This window comes from Salminus brasiliensis, chromosome 17, assembly GCF_030463535.1.
Source record: "Salminus brasiliensis chromosome 17, fSalBra1.hap2, whole genome shotgun sequence".
Lineage (NCBI taxonomy): Eukaryota > Metazoa > Chordata > Actinopteri > Characiformes > Bryconidae > Salminus > Salminus brasiliensis.
This window is the reverse complement of record NC_132894.1, coordinates 26,124,089-26,148,940: the sequence shown is the minus strand read 5'-3', so window position 1 is coordinate 26,148,940 and position 24,852 is coordinate 26,124,089. Positions and strand designations below refer to the sequence as shown.

The following is a 24,852-nucleotide window of genomic DNA, read 5'->3' as shown; positions in this document are numbered from 1 at the left end:
CCCAGCAGCTAGTCGTCTGCTTGCCACCTTAATCTGACATGCAGCATAAAATATGCTTTCATATTGCACTGCCCAGTCTGCAGTGGTAATTCTAACAAAGAGGAACGCTAACAGCTGTTCAGCTCCAGCAGCTTGTCAACATGTATGTGCGCCTGTGTCTTGTTTGTGTCATCTCCACGCGGATCTGTCACAACTTGATAGATCACTAACTTTACAAGGAGCCAGTTAGGGGTCAGTAATTAATCTATGGGGATGTGGCACTACTGATTTACAAGGCAACACTATTGCGCTGAAATTAGTCACGCTTACATGATGGAAAGCCCAGTTTCCTTAGCCTTGCCTTCAGTTTCTGTTACAATACATACAGGATTTTGAATCTAGATCTTTTTTTTTATATTTCTTGCTTTCTGAAAAGCCCTACAGACATCAGGATACAAGGAATATCCACACCACACTGTAAAGTTTTCAACAAGACAAAAGGTTCTTTGACATTTGAGGGACTTTTCTGTTACATGAAAGCAAGACGAAAGATCACTGCTGTTTGCTGATACATTCTTAGAATGTGCCTTTGGTCTTTTTCTACTGAGAATCCAGTAGCTGATGGCAAGAGGCAAAGTATTGTTGGTCTGGTCCGCAACTCATATTAAAGCTGCAAAAGGGACATCTGAACCAGTCTTGGACATTATATGGAAAAGTTGGAGGATATTATGCCAAAATCACATTACCCACAGTTTTCTTGTGTGGAAACTCGGGATGCATAATGCCAAAAGCAAATTAAAGTGACAAAAGAGGGTGGAAAAAGGAGGGCGGAATTCTGTGGCTGTAGTTCTGACAGTAGTTAAGCTGAAATAGCTCTGGCCTTCCAAAACCAGCTCTTTTGTTTCCTTATTCCATGATTATTTACACTGACTCGCAGTTTTTACAGGGTTTTTGCTTTCGGTGTGTGTGCGTCATGAGAAAATGGCTTCAGCAGATCCAACCGCAATGGCTGCTGTGCTCTCGCTCTCTCCCTTCTATACTCCTTTGCTCTGAAATAAGCAGTCAAAGCATTTGTTACTTGACCATTCGGTGGACGCTGACGTTTCATTTCTCTCTGAGCCTTGTGGAAAACAGGCAGATGGTTTGGTGAGAAAGCACTTGACTGCAGTTACGGAGCTGTTCGTGAACGAGCTTTGATGAGGGCGGGTGGTGACGGAGGATGATGTGTGCGATGTGTGCAAGTGTGTGTGCGTGTGTGTAGGAGATTACCATGCCCTCACGTGGGGCTCCACAGATAATGATATTAGCCTTATTTTAAAGCCGTGGCAGTGGCACTGGGTGCCTTTGTTGTGGACTGAATGGCCCATGTGCATGTCCACCAGCTCTTAAAAACCAGAGGGCGTGGATAAAACCACAAAACGCCTCGCTTTGGAGTGTCCGCTGTTGCTGGATTTAAGGACCTCCTGATAGGACAAATAGTCTCAGGTAGCTTCATCATGACAAAGAGACATGAACTCTGCATTACTTCCAAAGCAGAAACTTTTTTTTTCTTATTTTTGTTTCTCTCTGGTTTCGGCAGCTGAACTGGTTAAAGTAAAAGTTTTGCATCCCCTTCTTCATTTATTCACAGTGGGAAGCTGTACAGCTGTAATTTCAGGTGCTCATTTTTCTTTGGAGTAGCCACTGCGCCATAGGATTGTTGTCTGTGCCTGCCGAAAGGCTGCTGAACGAGAGGACCATAAGGGTATAATCATATTTTTCCCTTTTCAAATGGAAATAAATCAGTTAAAATAATGGAGGACACTTTGTGGTTTTACCTCCCATGCATTCCCCAAGAGCCTCTTTGACAGCCTTAAAGGATAGCCACACTGGCACACGCTAGACACCCACGTACAGCGGTACACAGTGTAAGTCACTCCACCAAGCTAAGTGTACAGGAACATATAAACTCCAGAGAAAGCTGAAACAGAGTTGGGGTTAGGGTGGGGGGTGGTATTTAGAGGGGGATTTCTGGCAGACTACCCAGTCTTTTTCCACTGTGCGAGTTGTCCTGTGACAGTCTGCCACTGGCCGCGTGTTGGAAGTGGCTCACTTGCAGCTCTTGCGAGATCTCTACCACGAAAGAAACTGAAACTATGACACAGAGCAAAACTGAGCCCCTTGGGACCTCTGCGATGCAAATAAGACATTTTCTGTGTGCGGCAGTGGCTTGTCTCCCAGGCTGTGACTTGAACCTGTGCCTGTGCAGCACGTTCCGTTTGGGGGCCTCTTGTTGCAAAGCAGTTTTGCTAATCCTCCTCCCAGGCCTTTTTCATCAGTCTGGCTATGAGACCATTATTTCAACGTTATATAAGCAGAGTCACTATATTTCAGAAAGGCTCTAAACAGAACAGCAACAAGTCTAGCTTGCACTATGTGTGTGCGTGTGTGTGCACGCATGTGTGTTAGATGAGAAGTCAAATGATGGCACAGACCAGGCCTGCGGCGGGATGTCACGGGGGAGGAACGCTTTCTGTCTCTGGTTAGGGGTAGGGCTGAGGTGGCGGGGATTGGGGGGGTGGGGGGGGGGGTGAAGAGATGGCCCTCCTCTTCCTCAGTGTAGCTAAATTTATTGGTCGCCATCTGCAGGGTGGAGGAGTTTGGTCCCCCTCCAGACCACAGAGAGGCTTCTAATTAAATCGTCATCATTATCAACTTGTGGTCAGCGATCATCCCTGACGGCAAACCCTTCCAAGATGAACATGGTGGAAACCCAGTGATCCTTTTTTCCTCTAAAGCCCAGTGTTGGACAGAATTAGAAAGAGAAAAGCAGAATAGGAAAGTGCTACACTGGGCTTTTTTTTTGGCACACAACTACAAAAAGGCACCCTGCCATTTCCACTCAGGTTTAAACAATTACCGCACATCAGAGGGAACCTGAAGGGCCATAGTTGAGTCTGTTAGAGTCATTGCTGATCCCTGGACCTGCTCGTTGTAAGGCCAGTGTGGCTGTAGCATGTTAAGAATGTAATAATATCAATGAGCACGAATGGCCCTGCTGGCAGGATCCATATCTCTGAGGCTCTTAGTATGGCATCCCATGCGCCAGCCTATGTGAGTGACACAGAGGAGTGCGCTAAAAAGCTTTATCAGAACATAATTACAGCCCCCGTGATTAAAGGGGAAGTGACTCTGATTAGAAGAGTTTCATAGGGGACGTGGAAACTGGATGAATATTCAAATGGAAAAGGCAAGCAGAAATATCATGTCGAGTTTTTTTGCTTTCTCTCTCCCTCTCCCTCTCCCTCTCTCTCTTTCTCTCTTGTAGTGAGGTATGCGTCTTCCAGACTGCTGTGCAACCGCAAAGCTATGATATCATCTTTACAGTGCAGATCTCATCGGAGCCGTTTGCAGCTCTGGCTATTGGGCAGAAAATGTGCACACAGATATCGGGCCATTAATACACATCCGCCTTCTTCTATCTCTCTCTCCCTCTTTTTCCGCCCTTAGTTAGCTCTCCTCGAAGTGTAGCCAGTGCTTTGTCTCTGTCTTCTCTTCCCGTTTTGGAATTCAAGAGCTGCGTTATAAAGAGCAGGGGAGGGAAAAAACATGGCGAGGTGGACTGAGTTTGACGCTTGTTTTCGTATGCTATCAGCCTGGCACGCAGGCATAATGTAGCGGACTTTCACAGCAAATTGAAGTTGAAATGGAGAGGAATGCACATGGTTGGAAGGGAGGGGGGGAGGCAAAGGCCTCATCTCCTCTAGCCTAGCCAGCTCGCCGAGGAGCACAACGTTGCCGTGAACTTCAAAGCCTCTTTAAGAGAGCCAGATGAAGAGGCGTTTTATTAGCGCTTCACTTCTACAGGGAGATTAGCATTAGCATGGTCCACCATGTGATAGCCTCATTTTTATACGAATCATAACAGTGAGGATTCATAAAAAAAGAGTTTGACACAGAGAGTTATTTCAGCCACAATTTTACAATTTCACGACCGACTTCCCTCTTAGAATGACAGTGGCTAACCTTCCTATTACAGCTTTTGATTTCAGCAGGGCATGGTATTGCGCTCGGCGAGCGATACATAAAAAAAAAAGCTAGAAAGCTTAGGGTTCTCTGAATTTATGGCTCAAGACTGCTTATCTTGACGCCTTTCACAGCTTTTAGAAAAATGTCATATTTCCTGCACTTTAAAAAAGCCATGGCTAAATTGTTGTGCATTACAACCTAGCTCACTGTTGTGTGCTGCACAACAAAGGCAGTGCATCAGATTTTTTAACTTTTATGTGCCTTCAGAGAGGTATGGTTCAGTGTTGGAATGCTTTTAGCACATCGCAAACAGTGTGTAAAGCAGCTTTGTCAGTTGTGGCACTCAGAGAATCTTTTTTTGTCATTCATTTTTTTATTGATTTAGTCATTTTTGCAGTCTGAATGTTTATGTGCTCAGTGTATTATTCTAGGACGTGGCATGTGCGTGCTTTAGAGACACTGCATGCGTAGCAGGCAATCAAGCTGTTGCTCGAACACTCAAGTTTGCATGATCCTTGAAAAATCTGGAGGAGAAGGTGGTAAATCGTCTGAGCTGAGAGCCAAGGCCCGGTCCCTGACGAGTGTTTTGCTTGTACTCCCAACTCCCACCCTAGACACCTTTTGCATGCGTTTTCTCAGCTCTCCTGTTTATTTATTTACATCGAGGGTTTCTTCTGCATTCACTCGTCAAATCTCCTCTATTCAGGGAATTTATATTCTGGTTTTAATCTAAGATACATTTGAAAATAGCGTGTGGCAAACAGTAGTGAGTGCGAAGACCTCTTGATATTTTGGTTGGAACGTTGTCAGTTTGTACTCGAGAATAATGCAAGCCATGTGTTCTGCAGGCGCACGAAAATCAGAGACCTTTTCATGTGACCCACCTGTCGTGCTTTCAGTGACGATAATGCTAACCTCATGTTACTGTCATCAGCTGAGAGTGGGTATATGTGTGTGTGTGAGTGTTCAGATGGAGCATTTGACTCTCTCTGGCCCTGGCACCAATGTTTGACACACATTCATCAAACTCACAAACCAAAGGATTGCTTTTCGCAACGGTTGAACACGAGGCAAACAAATTCCCAAACAAACACGAACCATAACTACTGGCTCCAAGTCTGTGAAATGGAGTTTTCAGTTTTTTTTTTCCCCCCCTCTATGAATTTTCACAGACATTTGGCTCTTACACAGTCTGGTCCGTGCTCATGGGCCGACGGCCGGAGAAGGCCTCTCCCCTTCAGTAGGTGAGGAGTTCCTCAAGTTTCACACGGCCGATGCCATGTTCTAATGGGCTCTCTGGGCACGATTGGAGCATAACAACCGCTTCACTGTGTTTGTCTTACCCCCCTTGGGCTCAGAAATCTGTTCAGGAACACGGGACATATAATAGGTTTCATGATGTAAGTTGTTATTACTGGATACGTGGGATAGGAAAGTTTGGATTATTTTCCAAAAATCCACTGTGCAATGGGCATTATGTCACAAAGGCGACATTGTAGCCAGTCGGGTGTGCTGCAGTGTGCATATATACGTGTCTCACTTACTCACTTGCTCTACATTGTCTGACCACCCTGTATGCCTCATAACCAGATGCTTGACTTGTGGTGTGGCATTTCCCTTCTCCCTGGCACTAATCAATGTAAAATTAAACCTGTAGGTTAACTTATAAAGACAGAAAAGTGCAGAACTTAATGGAATAATGGCATAATGGAAACGAATAGTCTATATAGCTCGGTGAGCGCTCGCTTCCATTGTATATACTGTGCCCGGAGCAGCCCTCAGCAGGTCGAGCTTATAGAGATTATATTTAACAGCAGTCCCAGTGCTGTTGTTTGGCTCATGGGTTCATAACCACATTAGCGTCGGTAGCTTATGGCTCTCCGGCATGTTGAGAGGAGGCTGAGATAGAGCAACAATAATCTCACCCCCCAGCCCTCCTGGCCTGACTCGCTGGCACAATCATGTGACACGTGTAATTTCTCCAAGCATACCGTGATTGCTGGGATGGGGGCGCGTCCCCCAAGCCGCTCTCCGTACAGCTGGGCTGCTCTTCTTGCACGGCCGGGGCTGATTGCCTTGTGTACAATAGGGGCATCATGGGAAAGGACGTGCCTCTAATAGCTAAGCGAAGAACCATGCATCTCCTGTTTTTTCGCTAATTGAATTTGGCACTAAAATATGCTGGCAGGAGCCCTTACCTTGTTTGACTTATTTATTGCCTGACTGGAGAGGTAATTTGACCTCCTCATTTCAAAGGCTCTTTTTTTTCCTCTGCTGAAAAAAGGAGTGTTAAACTCAATTACGCCACCCATCAGTGACTCAAATGCTGCGTCTGTTTTCGTCAAGGGAGTAAAGCAGGAAACTAGAGAGAGAGAGAAGAGGAGCTCTCTCTTTATCAAACTCTTTCATTCTACTTTTCTCTCTTGAGCAGCTGCAGGGCATGCAGAAAATACAGCATACATAGAGAGAAAGAGAGAGAGAGAGAGAGAGAGAGAGAGAGAGAGAGAGATTGCCTAGCCAGCTCCAGTCGTGTCAGCAGAGATTTGTGTCTATCCTTTAAATCATTTCCCTCTCTAGAAAATTAAGAACGCAGAAATATTCTCAAACCGATCATTTCTCTCCCCTCCCAAATGGAGTCATTTGCATTCCAACATGTGGCAATTAATTGTGGGCTTCAAAGAGGGAAAAATGATTGCTGTGATTGTAAATAACCAAACCAAGGGGTTATAATGTTAATTGTCTCAATGGTTAAACCAGTTGTGTAGGGCTTGCTCCAAGCAAATCCTCCCATCACTTTAAGATTTACATTTGTGTTGTGTGGTTGTGCATTTCGGTACTGACTATCTGAGAAATCATTTACCTTGCTCCCCCTGACTGTTATTCCTCTATTCCTCATATGCTCAGCTCTAACTCTCTATACCCCCTTTTTCTCTCCCTGTGGGCAGTTGTAGCAGGGATTTATGATCATGATCTTACAGTGAAAAACGGCTTCAAAGATTTCCTTTCATTCTTTACTCCTGCCATTCCTCCCTCTAAGAAAACGAGAGAATGGCATTGGATTTGCTTAGGGCCACCAGATGATACTCCAGAGCAGGTCATCCTCCTTGCTTGCTGCTCTAGGAATTGAAAGGCAAGCTGTGGATAGAGTATGCAAACGCCAGTGAGTCATGACCTGCCTTTTTGTCGTTATTCCATCCTTCACATTGAAACCTAAAATCTGTCATTGTTTGAAATACTGTGCAGCCCACCAGCAGGGGAGCCAAGGCCTTCCTCAGCTCACTTAACAGAGCTTTTCCCTTTTTCTTTTTTATTTATTTATTTATTTTATTTTTTTAAGAAATAGAGGCTACAACAGATGAGGCATTTCTTTACCTTCTCCATGTTCTTGACCTCGTCTCTTCAAATTTCCCTCATTTCAATCTTATCAGATCTTTTCACCGCTGTGGTTCCAATTCACTTGCAAATGTAATCTTTGAAAATGGGACAGCATCACACACAGCACCAGCATGAACAAGAACAACAGCAAAAAAAAAAAAAAGTGGACATGTGATGAGCCTGATTGTAACCTGATCATTTCTGGATCAATTGATACCATTCCAGTTTAATTCACCATGTGATTGACTTTCGGCACAGTGTACTGTTGGAAAAATATCCCTGCCCAGCTCCTGGTCTTTTAAGTAGTGCAGTCATTTGAATACAGATGCTCGCTGCTTAGACCTTGTCACTGGAAATGGCTCAAAGTCAGGAGACAATTGCGGGTTGATTATGTTGCCACTGACAGAAGATGCAGGTCCTTTTGTGCAACGGATTTATTTGCATTTAAATGCTTATTGTAGACACCTAAAGCATGTGCACACTGATTGTCAGTGCTGGCTGTCGTCTCTGTTGTGTGAAAAACAAAATAAAAATGAATTTCAATAACAGGGAATTGGGAGTAGGAAGCCTGGAATTATTATTTCCAAAGGTAGGGTCTAAATCAATCAACGTGCCAGGGTTTGTTGACTTGTTTTCATGCTTTGCTTTTCGGTTTCCTTTTTTTCCCCACTTTTTTTCTTTTTTAGTGATTTACTTTAGTATGTGGCATCTGCATAAATGTTTTTGTCTTCAAACAGAATTCCAGAATGATCTAACGGTTTTCTTTACTGTCATTCATTCAAGTGTGGTGTGTTGGTGGTGTTTCCACATGCCTCTGACCTTTTTGTCTGAGTGTGTAGAAAAGTACATGAGAGTGTGTGCATTCAGCATCCATTTAGTGTGCATGTGTGAATACCTCAGTTTGTGTGCATGTCTTAAATGTGTGGTATATATATATATGTGTGTGTGTGCGTGTGTTACTGAAGGAGTGTGTGTATGTGTATGCGTGTGTGTACATGTGTGTATGGTGCCCATGGCAGACCCCCGCTCCCGCTGCTCCAGGCTCTGGGTCCTTTGTCCTGCTGCACTCAGCGCGTCTGCCTCCTCAGGAGAGTGACGTCTCTCTCTAGTGTGGCCACACAAAGGCCCTTCCTTCTTTTGAGGTGTTAAAAACTTCCATTTATGCATTCCCTGGACAAAAAGCCCCTGAGCCCATTTTCGAGGCCAGTGGCAACACAGGCAGACATTGTGGCCACGCTTCTCCGGCACTCATTTCACAGCTTCTAAAACCAGTATGTGGTGAACAGGATTTCAGCAGCTAAAATGCCCCGCGAGAGCACGGGCGATAAGAGAGCGAGAGAGAAGGAGAGAGGGAGAGAATGGCCAGTGACTCAGTAAAGTAGAAGATGGGGCCTCGAAAATAAACACATTACCTGAGAGAGAACCGGGCTTGTTTTCATAACCCAGCTCAATAGTTGTGGTGTGGGGGGTTGGGGGCTAGAAAAAGAAGAAAAGAAAGAAATGAAAAAGAGAAAAAGAAAGTGGCTCCGAGAAGGAAAAAAACACCTTGTGCTGGGGAATCCATTCCATCGGCCTGTGTTCGAAGGCCAAATCAATGACCAAATGGCAAGGCTGTGACATTCGGTCACTAATCACGGAGCAGAGAGTGTGTGAGCCTTGAATCAAAGAGGTGCTTTCTGCAGAGCCGCTCAGGACCTTAATTCCTCTGGTCGTAGATGCAAGGGCCTTTACTGGCTGTTCAATGCTTTCTTCCCCTTAATGTGGAACTTTTGCTCTCGTTATTCTTGGGGCTGAGGGAGTATAATGCAACAGCTCTGGAGTGGTGGACATGAAAGTCAAGCTTTGTGATTGAGCTCTCCACGGGTGCAAGCAGAGCTATTTTGTTTAAAAACAATATCCCATGCTTCCACAGCTGTCCATGTGCGAAATGGAGGATAACGAGCGGGAGGCTCTCGGCTATGAGCAGGCCCTCTTGAGCCTGAGCTTGTTGAGGAGGTGGGAAGCTGTTGGAGGTTGTAAGGAGAACGGAGGAGCTCCTCTGTCTTGAACCTGTACTTGTGATGCCAGGCCTTCTAGCATTTTTCCACCAGCTGGGCTTCTTGACTGTTGGACTGTGTCCAGCCCCAAATAACTCAATGATATGCTGGATTTTATTTATTGTGGGGGAAGAAAGATGGCCTTTGTGGTGCTGCTGCCTCTTACGGCAGTGCCCCAGTGCACTTCCACAGAGAATAAAAAAAGACCCTGTTTAGCTTGCCACTGTAGCTGCACCGTGGATGAGTTTTGAGATTCCCTCTCGCCTAATACCTGTGGTAGGATCTCCAACCCCTGCCCCCCACCCTTTCCACCACCCGTCATGCCCCTCCATGGCCAGATGCTCCTTGGTAGTTCTCCAAAAGGTTTATCTCCATTCTCAATAATTAAGTCAAATTGCTGCCTGGAACCATGTTTTTTCCTGTGCAAACCAGAGGCGAAGTGCAGGCGCAAGTTGATTTTTGTCAAGCTGGAGATTGAATTCAACAATGGTCTTTGCCGAGCAGCAGGCATGTAAGATTTTCAGCGAGAACACCCCCCCCCCCCCCCAAACCCCCAAGTCCCATCCTCCCCTCCCAAATGGGAGCTTAGCCTGGGCTGCTGGTTTAAGGCCTCCCCACTACCTCATTTTACCCCCATCCGCCGGGCAAACCCCCCCTTCCACTCCCTCTCTTCTCTCCTCACAGCCTCGGTGCTGGCCTGCTGTCAGTGGTGAGATAACCTGGCCTCCACTAGGTAAGGGAGCGACCTGCTGATGGGCGAGATTGGCTCTTTTGTCCCAATAACTACCTCGGCTAAATCTCCTCTTTAACATGTTGTGGACTAAGAGGAGCACAGAGGTGAAAATAGTATATCGAAGTAATGTATTTCTTTTTCTGCAGGTTCCAAGACCCGAATAAAGCTTAGGTGATGGGGTGCAATTTAAAATGTTCCGTGTTGGGTTGTGAAGCACCAGGGCTGCTATACCCCTTTCTCAGTAGTTTAGACGAATGGGTGACGGCCACTGGGTTTAACCACTTTGGCGCACAGTTTTAGACTCCTAAAAGCACCTGCTTTTTATCACGCATTTATAAGTATATTGCTGTACAGTAACTGTACAGTAACTGTATTTCTCCTTGCTCAGGAGGGGTGGGAGAGCTTGAAAACAAGCCGCTTAAAAAGTGCGACCACTGTGACAGAGTGTGCCACTGTTTGTATATTTTACAGAGGGTTAGCCACTAACATAGCACTGTCATATGATAGTCAAAGACACAGCGCGTGGTTATGTTGCACAGTAATTAGATCAGCCCGGACCCCCAACTGTAGATGAACACATGCCTGGAATTTGAAGGTTCATTTGATTTCAGAGGGAATCTCAGATGCTGCTCCTTGGGCAATGGCTACTGAACGGATTTAAAAAGATTATGGCCTGAACCTCACCTCCAGGAGGCATATGTTCACAAATGAAGTGGGACATCAGTTCACTGTTTTTTACTACGTTGTTTGTGTTCTTTGGCCCATGGAGTTTATGGCAGTGTGTTTGTTGGAGGTGTGCATTGGTTTCATTCATAGTGGATACATAAGGTCTGCCAGCACAAGCCATGCGCTCGCCCCTCGACCTCTCTGAAACATCTAGGGCTTTTTAAAAACTGTTTTCCTTCGGAGTGATCCATCTTTCATTCTGTTGCAGTGGGGAATGTGGATAAATAAAGTTGTTTTTGCTGGGGGACTGATCAGTAACGTGTGGCAGCCCCCTGCCAGCTCTCATGCAGGTTAATGGGAATTAGCTCTTTGGCTGGTCATTTGCACCATCCCCCAAGGCCAAGGCTAGGGCTAGTCCTCCCTACCCAAGTGTTATAGCCAGTTGGTGGGATGTCTCATTCTCGTTGTCTTTACCTACACCGCTCTGTTCTTTTTCTCTCTTTCTTTTTCTCTCTGCTTCTCCTCTCTGTTAGACTTGTGGTCTTTTTATCAGTTCCTTGTGCCTGTCGAGACAGAAAGAAGAAGAAAAAAAAACAACTGTAGTGAAAAAGCCACAGGAGTAATTGCGGACACAATGATTCAGTAATAAAACTGTTGGGAAACTAATAAAAGCAGGCTGGAGCTGATTGGAATTCTTTTTAATGATTCCATGATCGCCTAATTAGGGAAGGGAAGGGGTTGAATGAGGGAAGTCCTGCACGGCTTCTCTACTCGCCTGCTTAATCCAGAATAGGAAATGAGCTACTGCTTACCACTACAATAGGCTGTCACATTTACTTTCATTGCACTCCAGGGCTTATTGCACTGGTTTAATTATTTGTAATATCATTGTCTTATTATTCATAATCAAAAGATTTTTTTATCCAGACAAATGATTAGCTTAAATAAGGCATGCATGTAAAGTGTTTCCTTGTTCTTGTGTGTGTGTGTGTGTGTGTGTGTTTTTTTTTTACTTTCGTCATTTCTCTCAATTACCATCACATTTTAAATTCAAATTCTTGTTAATTTTACCCCCTCCCTCTGGCAATTAAAAAGGCCCTTTTTTTATTAAAAATCAACAGGAATTAGGCATATGTAATACATTTACAGGAGAGGAGCGTTTATAGAATTATCACCCCTGGTAAGAGTTTGCTGTGTGCATGTCTAAATCTGTGTGTGTGTAAGTCTTGGTGGTATATCAGAAATGTGTGTGTGTGTGTGTGTATGTGTATAAGACTGCACAGTGGAGGAGCTGTGAGAGTGTGCGGTGACACACAGGCAGTGCTCCTCTGAGAGTTCAGAACAGGCTTCCAGCTCAGAGGTGCTATTACGTTGACAACGGCTTTCCATTCACACGGGGGTGTCTCAATTGTCACTTTCATCCTGAAGGTCGCCACACTTGGATCCATTGGAGACCATGAACCTCGTCCTAGCTTCTATTCTATTAACCCCGTCTCCTACTCTTCCAAATGCCTATGCATGTGGGTCCTCAGACAGCTTGTGTGGAAAGAGCTTGGTGGCTCGTTGCTTTCACTGCTAGAGATGGAGGGAGCACAAATTGCAAGCAGATCAATTAGTTGTGACCTTAAACCCCTGTGTCCTTGTTTAATTGGCGGTGCCAAGGCAGGCTAATTGTATAAATCAACTGGTAATGAGATCCTGGCTTGTTGTGAAAAACAGAATAATGTGAAAAAATGAACATCAGTGAGCTTTGTGCACTTGCCTGGCTCCTTTTTTTCCTTTCATTTTTTCCTCTGTCTTCCCTTCTCCTTTCTCCATGTCTCGCTGCATTTCGTTATTTCATTTGATCTCTTCCACTGAACTTTTTCCTTCTTCCCCTTCTGTTCGCATTTTCTGCAAACAGCTGAAAAGCTGGAAACATTATGTCAAACTTTTGCTGAGATAATGGCTAAAGCGAAGCGCGTTCGCATAAAAAAAACAAAAAAACGTCTGTTTGTTTGTGTTTCCCCCCGTGGTCCTCTCGCCAGCCTGCTGGTGGACTTGAAGAGACGTGCTCGAGCTAGCCGAGCCGGTGTGCTAAATAAATCATTAGCGTTGCGCGGCGGAAGGGAGGCCGAGCGAGGGATTGAATAAAGCAAGCACTTTATATAAAAGCCATTTATTAGTGGAATCAAACAGTGCAGGGACAGATTAATGAGGTATTAGAGAAGTGGATTCTAAACATTGTCTAGGGCCGAGTCCCTCGGGGAAACGGAGAATAACTTGAGGCCTTACAGCAATGGGGGCTGTTTAACTTCAGCTGCGATTGCTCTGAGCCCACACCAGCTCTCTCCCTCTCTCTCTCTCTCTCTCTCTCTCTCTCTGCTCTCCTGTTCTGCACTCAGACAGCAAACCCTCATTCCACCCCCCCACCCCCCCTTACACTCTATCTGGTCTCTGGCATTCTCACTCCGAAGTTTCAAAAACAAATAAAGGTTTTCCATGAAAATATAATAAACTCTGACTATGTTTTATTTTTCTATTTTAGGTCATTTTCATGAATTCAAAATCAACTTACCAGTGATCGCTGGGAGCTGGGGATAAAGTTGTTCTGTTTACGTAAGTACAGTCTATTTTTGTTTATGTGTCCCTGGCCAACTTTTTGAGTGAATTCTGCTTCCTCTTCTGTCACTGTCTCTCTCCCACTTTTGCACGTCTTCAGTCATTACAAAAAAAAAAAAAAAGTAAAAATCAGTTTATTATTTAACGTCTTTGCCGGAATTAAGCTTATTAAAAAAAATCAACTTACACGCATGTGAAAATGAAACAGAAAGAAAAAAGAATTTCACACATGATGTTCCTTGGGATTTGTCATGCGTCTTCTCAGAACGTGACATCACCAATACACATAACATTTACTGAGATGATAATTGCTTGACGAAATTTTAACATTAGACGGAATTATCACAACATTGCACTGTCTCAGTAAATGAGAAAAAAAGCGTGGATTTGGTTGGTTAGCTCTTCCCTCCATTTCCATGCAAACACCCATGCACACACACCTCCATCTGTGCATATAGTGCAAACCTATTCTCTATGCTAATGAGGGCTATGTTATTGGTAGTTTATGGCCGCCAGTCGCTCTCAATAAGAGCATTCAGGGCAATGAAGAAAGAGCCCCATTTAAAGAAATGCAGGCAGGGTCTCCGAAAACAGCCCACATACAGCCACCGCATAGTGCCACAATAAGTCTTAAATGGGAGTTTTCTCTTTCCAGCACAGTAATAAAGATCATATCTGGCAAAGTGTTGCTCTAGGTAATGTTGAGCAAACAAGCGCCTCGAAAGTTAAGTTCACATTAATCTTTTTTCAAATGTCAGTTGAATATGAGGTGCAGGACAGACTTATATTAATGTGAGGAAAGCACCTCTGTTGACCCTGCATAATTATGCCAGGGAGAATGGCATATCCCACCTCAAAGTTCATGGCCATTCACTAATGCCACTGCTTTATCCCTGTGATTTTAAGTCAAACACCAGCTTCAGCTCAGCTCAACACGCCCTATTTCACTGGCCCTGTGTTTTTTCCCCTCTTCTTGCTCGTAGCGTGTTGGTGGTATGTTAAGTCCTCCGTGAATGGCTGTCAGTGAGAGAGGCAGATCAGTGTGGGTTCGCTCGCCTGAGCTGAATGGTGAAATAACAAAGGGACCAGGAGTGATTACCACCTTTGTCTGCCAGACTTGTCATTCAGGGGGGAGAGCCGGCCCGCCTTTATTAAACTAACAGTGCATCTCAAATAGCTGTGCTGCTGTGGGAGCCGCTGCGGAGGAAGATATCATGTGTCACGTTATCAGTGGAGAAATTGGGATGTGACTAGTTCTCAATTAATAGCTCTCTTATTGAGAGCTATTGAGAGAATCAAGTGCAGTTTAGAGTGTTTTACACTAATTGGGCTCTTTTGTGCTACTATCTCATGTCAGTCCATCTAAACTATTCATCCTGGTGTACACAGATGCTGTAAACATACGTTTGAATCCTGGAATTTTTAAAAGGATATTAGCAGTTACTCCCTGGCAAGCTCAAGTCATTATGGCAGGATTGCCATGCAGGGCTTGCGCTGAGCTGGTCTGAATGCGTGGGATGGGGTTACATGTCCTACCTTTTTGAAGCATGTTGGGAGCAACTAACACCGCGCAGCAGCTGTGGCCCGCACAGTCCCATTATAGGCTGTGCGAACACAGATATTAACATTGATAAGTTGCAGGGTCGGGTCTCTATTTTGGGCATGAGGCACTGATTGTGGGGCTGAAGAAAGGTGAAAGAGCCACTGACTTAGAACAGCAAACATCGGCCCTATGCCCTGGCAGGCGGCCAGCAGCCAGGCAACAGTGTAAGCCTTGTACTGTACTTCATGTAGGTTTTGGGTATGTGTGTGTGTAAAAGAGAGGGAATAAAAGAGATATTCCCATATTTCGTTTATATATATATACATTTCCCATGTCATTGTGCTACAGTGACCCAAGAAAGTTTCTACCTTATCAATTAAACAGAAAGCATAAAACAAGAATAATGTCATTAAATAATACATACACATACTTTCACCCTCACCCACAAAGCAATAGTCACTGCACTTTACCACACACTACCTACTACTGACAGCCCATTCACCTCTGTGTTGTGCTGTTGTGATATGCGTTTCCATGATACATACAGCATGAAGTGCTGCGATGATAGAATGGATGAAATTAAGTTACACTTGCAGCACCAGAGTGACGTAGTTACTCTACTGGAACGTAACATTAGAAACAAATGTGCTTTGCAGCGCCACGTTGGGAGAGGCTGGCATCTCACAGTTGTACTGTACTGTATTTACCCCTGTCAAAAACAGTAAAGATGCCTTTAAAAGTGAGAACGAAGTAATAAATATACACCTGATCATAGCTGGAGAAATAACCTTAATTCTCATGTGCTTTGAGCTAACTGAAAGCATATTAGCTCACAATGGCCTCCCGGTAGGAAGGCGTTATTTTAAAGCTGCCAGTATGCATTAGGAAGCAGCAGTCCACATAGGGCCCTAGTGGCCCGGGCTCCATGTGAATTCTTGTCTCCTTTACTTTGGACTGTTCAGAAGCACCCGTCGGATTCCCCACATGCTCCTATCAACGAGGCCTTGCACGCTCATTAATCTAAATTCCTTTGCAACTTTAATCTGCATGTTTAATTAATCACAAAACGAGGCGGTAAGTAATTTGGGCAAACGTATGGCTTGTTTGTGCCCATGGTTTAATCACTCCTGTGTGAACTCATTTGGAAACACCTGAGGATGCGGGTGCTGGCACCCGCCTGAATAGACAAAATCTACTCTTTGTATTTGCGTGCCATTCATCTAATAAAGCTACCGGAGCCTTCCGTCATTTTGCATTTAGCATGTCTTGGCGCTGATGTCTCTGTAGAGCCAACGTCTCCAGGAATTTATTTTTTTTCCTGCGAGGGGAAAAATAAATAATAAATAAATAAACAGCTCTCTAGGAACCCTAATGAAAATGAATAACCTTTGGACGGTTATTTTCTCATCCATTATCTGTACTTCCCCAGATACAGTTCTAAACTGACCCTCACCTTGAGAAGATGTTCAATAAGGGTCGGCATTTTAATTTCATCAACCACTCTGAAATTCTTCTGTTTTTTTTTTCCTCCCCTTACTCAGTAGGCCCAAAGGAACATAAAATTTCATCACTGTGAATTTAGAATAAGATTTAATTGTTGGAAATTGAATTATTGTAATGAAAGGGACTCCTCTAAGCTCTCAAGGCTTCTGAAATGGCCGGGCTCCTTACTGAAGTATTTAGACCAGAGGATCCATCAGTTTTCCAATTAGTGCTCATAAGGTTTCGACTGAAACATGCCAACAGCAGCATCTACTGGCTGAGCATTTCTTACCAAGTCCTTCAAGATCCCCCCCTTGATGAAATTGAACCCTCTTCAGACATTGCTACCTTACATACCCGATACACTTTTGACTGGTGTAGTCTAAAACACCAGGTTAGTGTGCTTATGGAACCGTCATCTGGCAGTTGACATTTCCCACTATTCTGAATCACTCTTAATTGAACCCAACATTCAGGCACTGGGCTGTCATAGCTTGGGCCGTGGCCTCTTCCAAGGTTTATTTGATATATTGCTCTTTTGATGGCTTGATGTGCGTTATCTAATTCTTCGAAGAGTAAAACCTAATACAGACTTGGCTGTCTTCCTTCCTTTCAAGGTATAGCCGTTCCACCTATTAGCTCTACACAGCCACAGCCGGACTGTGGAACATGTTATTAATCTCCAGGCTTCCAACAGCTGGGGAGAGTAATGCATAACTAAAAGTCCTGTAAAATGAATTAATGATTTCAACCATGAACTTTTCTCTCAAAACGCCATGAATCCTCCAGAGCTGATAATGTGCCCCAACCCTAGGGTGTGAAATTCCTGTTATGTTGAGAGCCGTGAGTTAATTGATTCACAAATTATTTAAAGTTTGTGAGACTCAGGGGAGTGCTTGGGTCTAATGACGTCCATACCCAAAGAGTTTAGAAAAAAAATCTTTTCCTTTTCTTTTTCTTTCTTTCTTTGTTTCTTTCTTTCTTTGTTTCTTTCATTCTTTATTTCTTTCTGTCTGTCTGTCTGTCTGTCTTTCTTTGACAAGCCTGGATTGTAATACACTAACAAGCCTTAATCAAAGACTTACAGAGCCCCCTTTCCTATGCTTCCCCACAAAGAGAGCAGAAGTCTTAGGGCCTTGAAACCTCTTTCGGAGGGCTGGGGGTGTATGATGAAGGTGGCATGGCACAGTAATCCTGAATTATTGTTCTTCTAACCATTATACTATCTGAATGCTTTCACTGGCCTTACATTAGAGATTGTGAATATTTGTTGAATAAGGCTAACCTTGAAAAAGTGTCTGTTTCTAAGAAAGCAAAACCAGACAAAACCAGCTAATTGTTTTTGGTTACTTTCAATGTTAGCATGCACATGTATGCTTCATGCACAGACACAAAGTCATGAATAGAACATACCATCTAAAAAGGCTCCATTTACAAGGGATTTTGTAGAGACAAAGCAGTCATTTATTAAAAGATTTTTTCCCTGCTATAAACACAGCCCCAGTAACCTTGACCAAAACGTAGGCATTTATTTTCACTATGAAAATCACAGCAGCCATTTTGTGTATTGTCATATGCTGACAGTCCTACTCATAAATGATTAAATACAACTTAATACAATTTATTGTTTGTAATCATTTTCATATGAAAAAAAAAATTGCTCCAGAAAGTGCTGTATCAATACTCAGAACTACATCTACAGCCACTAATTCCAAAGCTGAATTTACACACCCTTGAATTATTGCGATTTTGAGAGTTCAGTCACACATGTGTTCTCATTGATTTTTGTTTTGTTTTGTTTGTTTGTTTCAACACAGTTTTGTCCTTTTGAATGGTGAAATAAAACGGCTGCCAAGCTAAAAGTAAAAAAAAAAACAACTCTTTTCTCTATGTTCGTGACCGTGATAACATTTCAGCCAGCTGCTTCTAAACGGCCTTCTTAAATCGACATAATGCCCTTCACATAATTCAGCTTTCAAATCACGCTAGTGCGTGGACACATCAAATGAATTGCGAATGTTTGACTTGGACATGGCCTAACATTGTTACATTGTAACTTTATTCGCTCTCTTTCAGCTTTGCCCAGGCTTCAAATTAAACTTAAGGGGCACCAGGATGAAAGTATCCACCAAAGAGTCTGTGAAAGGAGAAACTGCCTCCAAGTCTTAATTGATTTTTGCTTGAACGCAAGCAAAGAGACCAAGATTCCTTTTTTTTTTTTTTTTTTTTTTTTTTGGAAGAGGGGCTTGTAATTTAGTGAGCCCATGGTAATGTGTCCATTAGAGATGAGAGAAGCTCAGCTGGTCGAGGTTGCGAGGAAGGTGTGCGGTGTCTAACACGCTAAGTGGCTGTATCTCTGGGCTAATATCAAGGAGCTCCTAATCCGAGCCCCATTAGCAAGCGCTGTCATTCAGACACACGGTGTCGGCCTGATTTAAATAAAATGAAATGAAGATAGTTGTTTCTGGTCCCCTGGCTTCACTCATTGCCATAAACATATGCTCCGTGCCCCGCTTCTTTCCATCTTATTTATGACTTTAATTTGTTGTGTGGGCTGCGCTGGAAATCAAATTTAATACAATTCTCCCAGGGACCCTGTCATATAATAACATGGTAATTTCTGTGTATCCTTTTGAAAAATGAGGAAATTAATTCTTCCTGACATGTTCTAATTATTCCAGTGTGAACAGGCGAATCCAGTCTCTTTCTCTCTCCCTCTCTCTCTCTCTCTCTCTCTCTCTCTCTCTCTTTCCCCCACTTTTCTCTTGCTCCCTCCCTTGCCTCCTGAGTGTCTGAGAAAGGCGTGCTGTGGTGCCTAGGCGCTAATGCTGACCAGCAGTGCGTTTAATTTGAGACATGAGCAGACACCTTTCAACACACCTTCCTAATGTCGGAGTGCTTTGCACAAATTAATTCACTACTCATGTGGCAGCGCTGCAGCGCTGGCATTTCGGTGGGGTGGAGCAGGGAGATGGAGGTGAGACGGGAAATGGGACACAAGCCATATGTAGTCAAGGTATAGTTAGTTTTGGGATTTGTGGTGTGTGTGCGCGCCTGCTTTGGGGGACGAGGAGGGTGCTGTTACTCTTCTGCGATGCTCTCGACTTTCATGTTTCCTTCCCACGTGATGGCATGTGAGCAGGGGACTATGTGTAAGTGGAGGAGGGGGGACCCATGAGTGAGATTTTGTGGATGGAAGGATTTTTTTTTCCTCCTTGTAAGATCCCAGCACTGTCAAAACCCTTTCACACCTCTCCATGCTCAGCAGAGAGGAGCTGAAATGCTAATTTAATTAGACTGTCATCAGTCACTTTTAAATACACCCCTTTAGCTGTGCTAAAGGGATCCGATTTCTGCTGGTCTCAGGACAGTAAGGCCGGTTCCTTGGCCCCTGTTCGTGTGTGCACAGCCCAGGACGGGGGTTACTCGTGTGGTTATTGTGAGCCAGAAAAGGGACTGCCTAGAGTGAGCAGATGGAAATTATGTCTCCACCTCAGTCTCATGGTAATACAGCATGTGCTAACACTCAGGTGCTACAGTGAGGAGATTCACACTTTTAACCCTGTATGGGATCACACCTGACAAATTATTGCTTACAAAGTCCTCCCTTTTTTATTAATGTCTTTTTGGCCGATCTATTAAATGATACATTAAATGTAGGAATAAGGGATCCCCCCTCATTGCTAAATGTAATAAAAAGAGTTCAACTGTATTGTAATCTCACAGCCACTGTCTGGCGTGAGCCAGAGGAGAATGATCCCCCCATTGGCTCTTTTTTCATCTTGTGAAAAGCACACTACAAAACAAATTGAAGTGAATTGAATTTGATCATGTATTTGTGGTATCTGATCTTATCAGGACTGATTATCCCTGTCCATCTTTTGGAATCATTGATTAATTGTCTGAAATAAAAGCAGTCATCATTTCTGAGTGAGGCAGTTACACCAGGCTCTGGTTTTATGTCTCAAAATAAATCAAATCACCGTGAAACAAGGGAGCCTTAATATCGTCCTGATCTCTGAAGAAGATATGCTTAATCTGACTTCTTTCAGTGCAGATGATTTCTCAATGAGCATAATAGATAGGATTAAGCACCACTGGCCCTCCGATATGCCATTGTGTCATAGGTCTAAACCACTCTCGACATCCTCAGTTAAGCCTTTCTCCTTTCCCATTGATATTTACCTCATTGCTCTTTGTGCTCACCGAACGGTCAAGTGCTAGCCAGTCAGCTTCAGTGATTGCATAATTAGGTGGACTGTGTTATTAACACATTTTATCTCTCCATTTTCCCGCATTTGTCAAGCATGAGGACACAGAGGTGTCCATCTGCTGCATTCTAATTTTGTGCATTACCTGCTTGTTAGAAAAGAGACGAGGTAAGAGAGAGAAACACACCTGCTTTTTTTTCTGTTAGAAAAAAGGACATTTGATATATGCAGGGGTGAGAGGGTGGCTGTAAAATCTCTCTTTCCCCCTCACTCTAATTGTGGCAGAGGAGAAAGCAAACAAATAGGAATAGTGCAAACCTCTGTGCTGGGTGAATGCTGCAGAGGTCTAATTGATTTGTGGCCCACTGCATGTGTGTGTGTCTTTAGGGAGTTGAACAGAAGACAGAACCTTGGCGTCATCACACACCAAAAAGAGAAGGGCTTTATAGTCTATGGGTGTGGTCCCATCAACACCCTCTCTCTCTGTCTATTTAAAGTTCCTAGAGGAAGGGTCTTGTCACGGTTGTGGCCTGGCTATGGAATATCCCTCCACACGTCCTTTGGGTCGGTCCGGATTTTGGGTTTTGACTTCTGTAGATGGACTCAGCCATTGTCTTTGTGGAAGAACTGATGCATACGCCTTGGCTTCAAAACATATTTCTTGTACTTGACCTATATTTAAAAGCAATGAGAGACCAACAAGTCCAAGTGGTTTTAGCTGTCCCCAGCCTACTCTGCATAGAGCACTGGTGGCCTTCAACATCCACTAAATGCTGATTGAAGAAGGCCCCAGGATGGAAGCTATTTCCCACCTTATAAAATGAGCCCAGGCGTCTAATAACGGAATCGCCGGCTTTGCTATCTCAGTGCCAGAGCCCACACACCCGCTCTTCTGCAGTGCATTAATGTGATCAGTCAATTTGACCGAAAGTTCGAAACTGTGCACCACGTTCTGAGTGTGTGTGTCTGTGTGTTGAGGGGGTGTACCGGGGAGCACATGCAGAAGCCGTGTTAATAGCAAGGGCTTGTTGTCCATATGGTGCTGCTTTAATGGACCACATTTGTTGCAGATGGCAAGTGCCTCAGCGTTTGGACACGGGCAGATCTTGGCAGGTTCCCGGCGCCTCGTTGGAGAAGGAGAGGGGGGAAAAGAGGGAGAGAGAGAGAGAAAGGGAGTGCGGAGCTTGTCTTTTAGCGCTGATGTCGATCCTCCTCCTTTTCTTATTCAGTAAACCATTGCCCTTGAAACGAGGCCTGTTCTAAATTTAAGACTTGCTGCTTCACCCACTCTCTCTCTCTTTCTCGTTTTTTCTTACATGTTGGGAGAAGAGCAAATACAATGTGGCTCAGTCACATTTTCCTCAGCTCAGTGTCCAAACCGCACCTAACTCCCCATGCACAGCGCGCTTAGTTGTCTCCATTACCACAATGGGGCTTTCGGCAGCAGGCAGAAAGCTGAGGAAATACAGCAGCCAGAGTAAGGGGTGGAGGGAGGGAAGGAGGGAGGTAGGGAGAGAAAAAAAAGTAAGAGAAAGAGAGAGAAGTCTCAGGTACAATGATGGGGTCTCTTTTATTGAGCATACCATGGACAAGCGCCGATGAGTACTGCTCAACAACTCAAGGCAGATCTTCTATATGTACAGTGTAAGCAGACATTATGGATCATGGCTGTCGTTCAGCAATACCAGCCAATCACATCATCAAATGTACCACGGCACCAGCTACCCCTAATAACCGGTTGTCATAATAGCTTCTATACATTCAGCCGTGTTGAATATGGACATGTTGCGCATAATTCTGCATGCCCATGTCGGTGAATGCACATTACCCTTCATTTCCTGTGAAATGTTCAATAGACAGCACAAACCACACGTCTCTTTCAGACTGCACTTAACCCAAGAGTCTCCCGTTTCTCTTCAGTGGCCGCTCTCGAAAAAAAAGGTGTCCGTTGTCAGCTTATGTGTGTTTTTGCTGTCTTCAGGCTGGCCCGATAACAAAAGAAGAGAGGGTGAGGGAGAATGAGAGTGTGTGATATGTGTGTGTGTGTTTTTTTAACACTCCCTTCAAGCAGTGAGGAGACACGCTTGATTGGCTCGGTAGCGTTTTGACTGTTGTTTTCTCGCGTTGTCACTGCTGTGGCAGCAGTGGGTTGTGTGCGCTCCGAAAGTGTGTGGCCTGACACCCCTCTCTTGCATGGCCCATTCTCTCCTCCTCATCCTCCTCCTGCTCCTCTCTCTCCTCAGACACTCGATTGCGAGAAAAATCTCGGGCTGGGCCCAGCGGGCCTCACAGGTTTGTCGGCTCGCTAAGTGCTGGCCGGCCCAAAAGGCGCCATGTCCTTGGGGTTCTCTGCTCTCACTCTTTCCATTCTCTCACAGGGCTTTGTCTTGCTCCACATAGCCAGAGAGAGAGAGAGAGAGACAGAGAGAGAGAGAGCGAGAGAGAGAAAAAGAGAGAGAGAGAGAGAAACAGACTGAAAGACTGAGAACAAGAGAGGAAAAGGAGGAAAGGGAGGAGAGAGACATGGGGCAAATTACGCCCATGTCATTGCGAGTTAAAGCATTTAGGACGCACAGCACTGGGTGTCTTTCTGCTCTGATGTGTCTTTTTTATGATGAGGATAGGGGTGAGGGAGCGGGGTGTAACAACATGAGAGAAATCGCTAATTAGTTTCAGCACTTGATGAATTTGGCTTCTGCAGCATTGCATTTAAGGAGGGGGGGAGCAGTTCTGGATATGCATCTCCAGCTGTGGCTCTATGAGCTATTGGATGTGAACTGAAGGATGAAGAGTCATTTGAATGTGGAGCTTTGTAACATTATTAGCATTATCAGGATTAATATGCGGTAAAAAAGATTTGAATTACACACTAGGACGTACTTAAAAGAGTTTTTTTCTGTTACCGGAACTGGCCTATTCCTTCATATTCTCTCTGAAGACCACTTCGTAATTCTGGGTAGCAGTTTGTTCCGTAGATTGCACATAAAATGCACAGAGTTACACAGTCAGTTTATGTGTAAGTGTATTGTATGTATGTGTGTATGTTTATCTGAAGATCAATAATGAGGGCTAATGGAAAACACCTGGGATCGATTTTGAAACATGTGCCTCAGACAGTTGCGGCGTGAGGGTTCTCAGCAGCCAAGCTACTTCTGTGGTGCGTGATGACATCATGACCACATCCTCCTCCCCTTAAAAAAAACCTGCGTGGCCTGACTGCGGGCCCGGCGTTGGCTCAGTGACGGCCCAGTGTGGGCCCCTGTGGTCACGCTCTCAGAAGCTGCCGAGGCCCCGTCACACATGGCCGGCAGCTGGACCACCACGCGCTTCTCTCAGCAGAACGCAGGGAGGAGCGCAGCCCAGGGATCCAAGCGGCATACGATAACATATCATCAGCTTGAGGCTGGAAAACCATGTATGCTAATGACAAATGGCTGCTCTTCTGCAGCGAGACGAGGAGCGGACTTTTTGGAGATGGCCAAAAGTGCCTTTGTTCTTCCATTCAGTTTTGGAGGATGAGCAATGTTCCTTTCGGAGAAATGTTGGATGTTTTGTCTATTTTCTCCCTTTCCTTGTTGTTGTATGCCAAGTTGCTATGCCTAAGTTACTATGCTGTGCTGAGTTACAATGGCTCTCTGTGTATTTCTCCTGCCACAGAACCCAAATGCTGAACATGGAGGGCTTTCTGCGTAGCAGCTTTTTACTGAGGTTAGTTGCTTTAGTTTCTCATGTTGTTGCCTCAGGGGTTCTGGGGCAAAAAAAAAAAAAAAAAACCTCATCTGTCTTTTCACAGCTCCAGGATCATAACACCTAGCATTAGCTATGAACCAGGAGAGTGTTTGTGTGTTGGTGTGCGCGCATGTGTGTGTGCGTGTGTGAATGAGAGTTCATGTTCATGTAAGTGTTAGTTTAGACTCTCTTTGTAACCCCCGGCATGCTCGCAGTGCTGCTTCAGTAGCCAGTCAGACTGAAAGCATGCCCCTTTTCTCACAGTGTGTACCACCCCTGCGTCAGTCACAGAGTGAAAGACATGTTTCACTCCGCGTAGTGCATGCACGTGTCTGTCACACCACACCACCCCACCCCAGCCCCTCATCCCTTTCTCTCCTCATCCCACGCCAGTAGGCCAGGTCAGTCCGAGTTGGACCTGATGTATGTTTGTGCTGTAACCACCAAATCAAAACCAGTTAGGTTGTTGCCCCCTCCTCCTCCACTTCT

General features: G+C 44.6%; 1 protein-coding gene across 7 annotated transcripts in view; it reads left to right on the top strand.

The window, feature by feature from the left end:
- Nucleotides 1–24,852, top strand: part of sox6 (SRY-box transcription factor 6) — a 151,802-nt gene that overhangs the window by 7,956 nt on the left and 118,994 nt on the right. For 5 of the 7 annotated variants that reach the window (XM_072659796.1, XM_072659799.1, XM_072659795.1 and 2 more), the window contains 2 exons: nt 13,325–13,395; nt 24,292–24,342. In XM_072659796.1, the coding sequence (XP_072515897.1) occupies nt 24,299–24,342 (44 nt within the window). In that variant the 5' untranslated portion in view covers nt 13,325–13,395; nt 24,292–24,298. The remainder of the gene's footprint in view (nt 1–13,324; nt 13,396–24,291; nt 24,343–24,852) is intronic. The other 2 variants (XM_072659803.1, XM_072659802.1) reach the window with 1 other exon arrangement.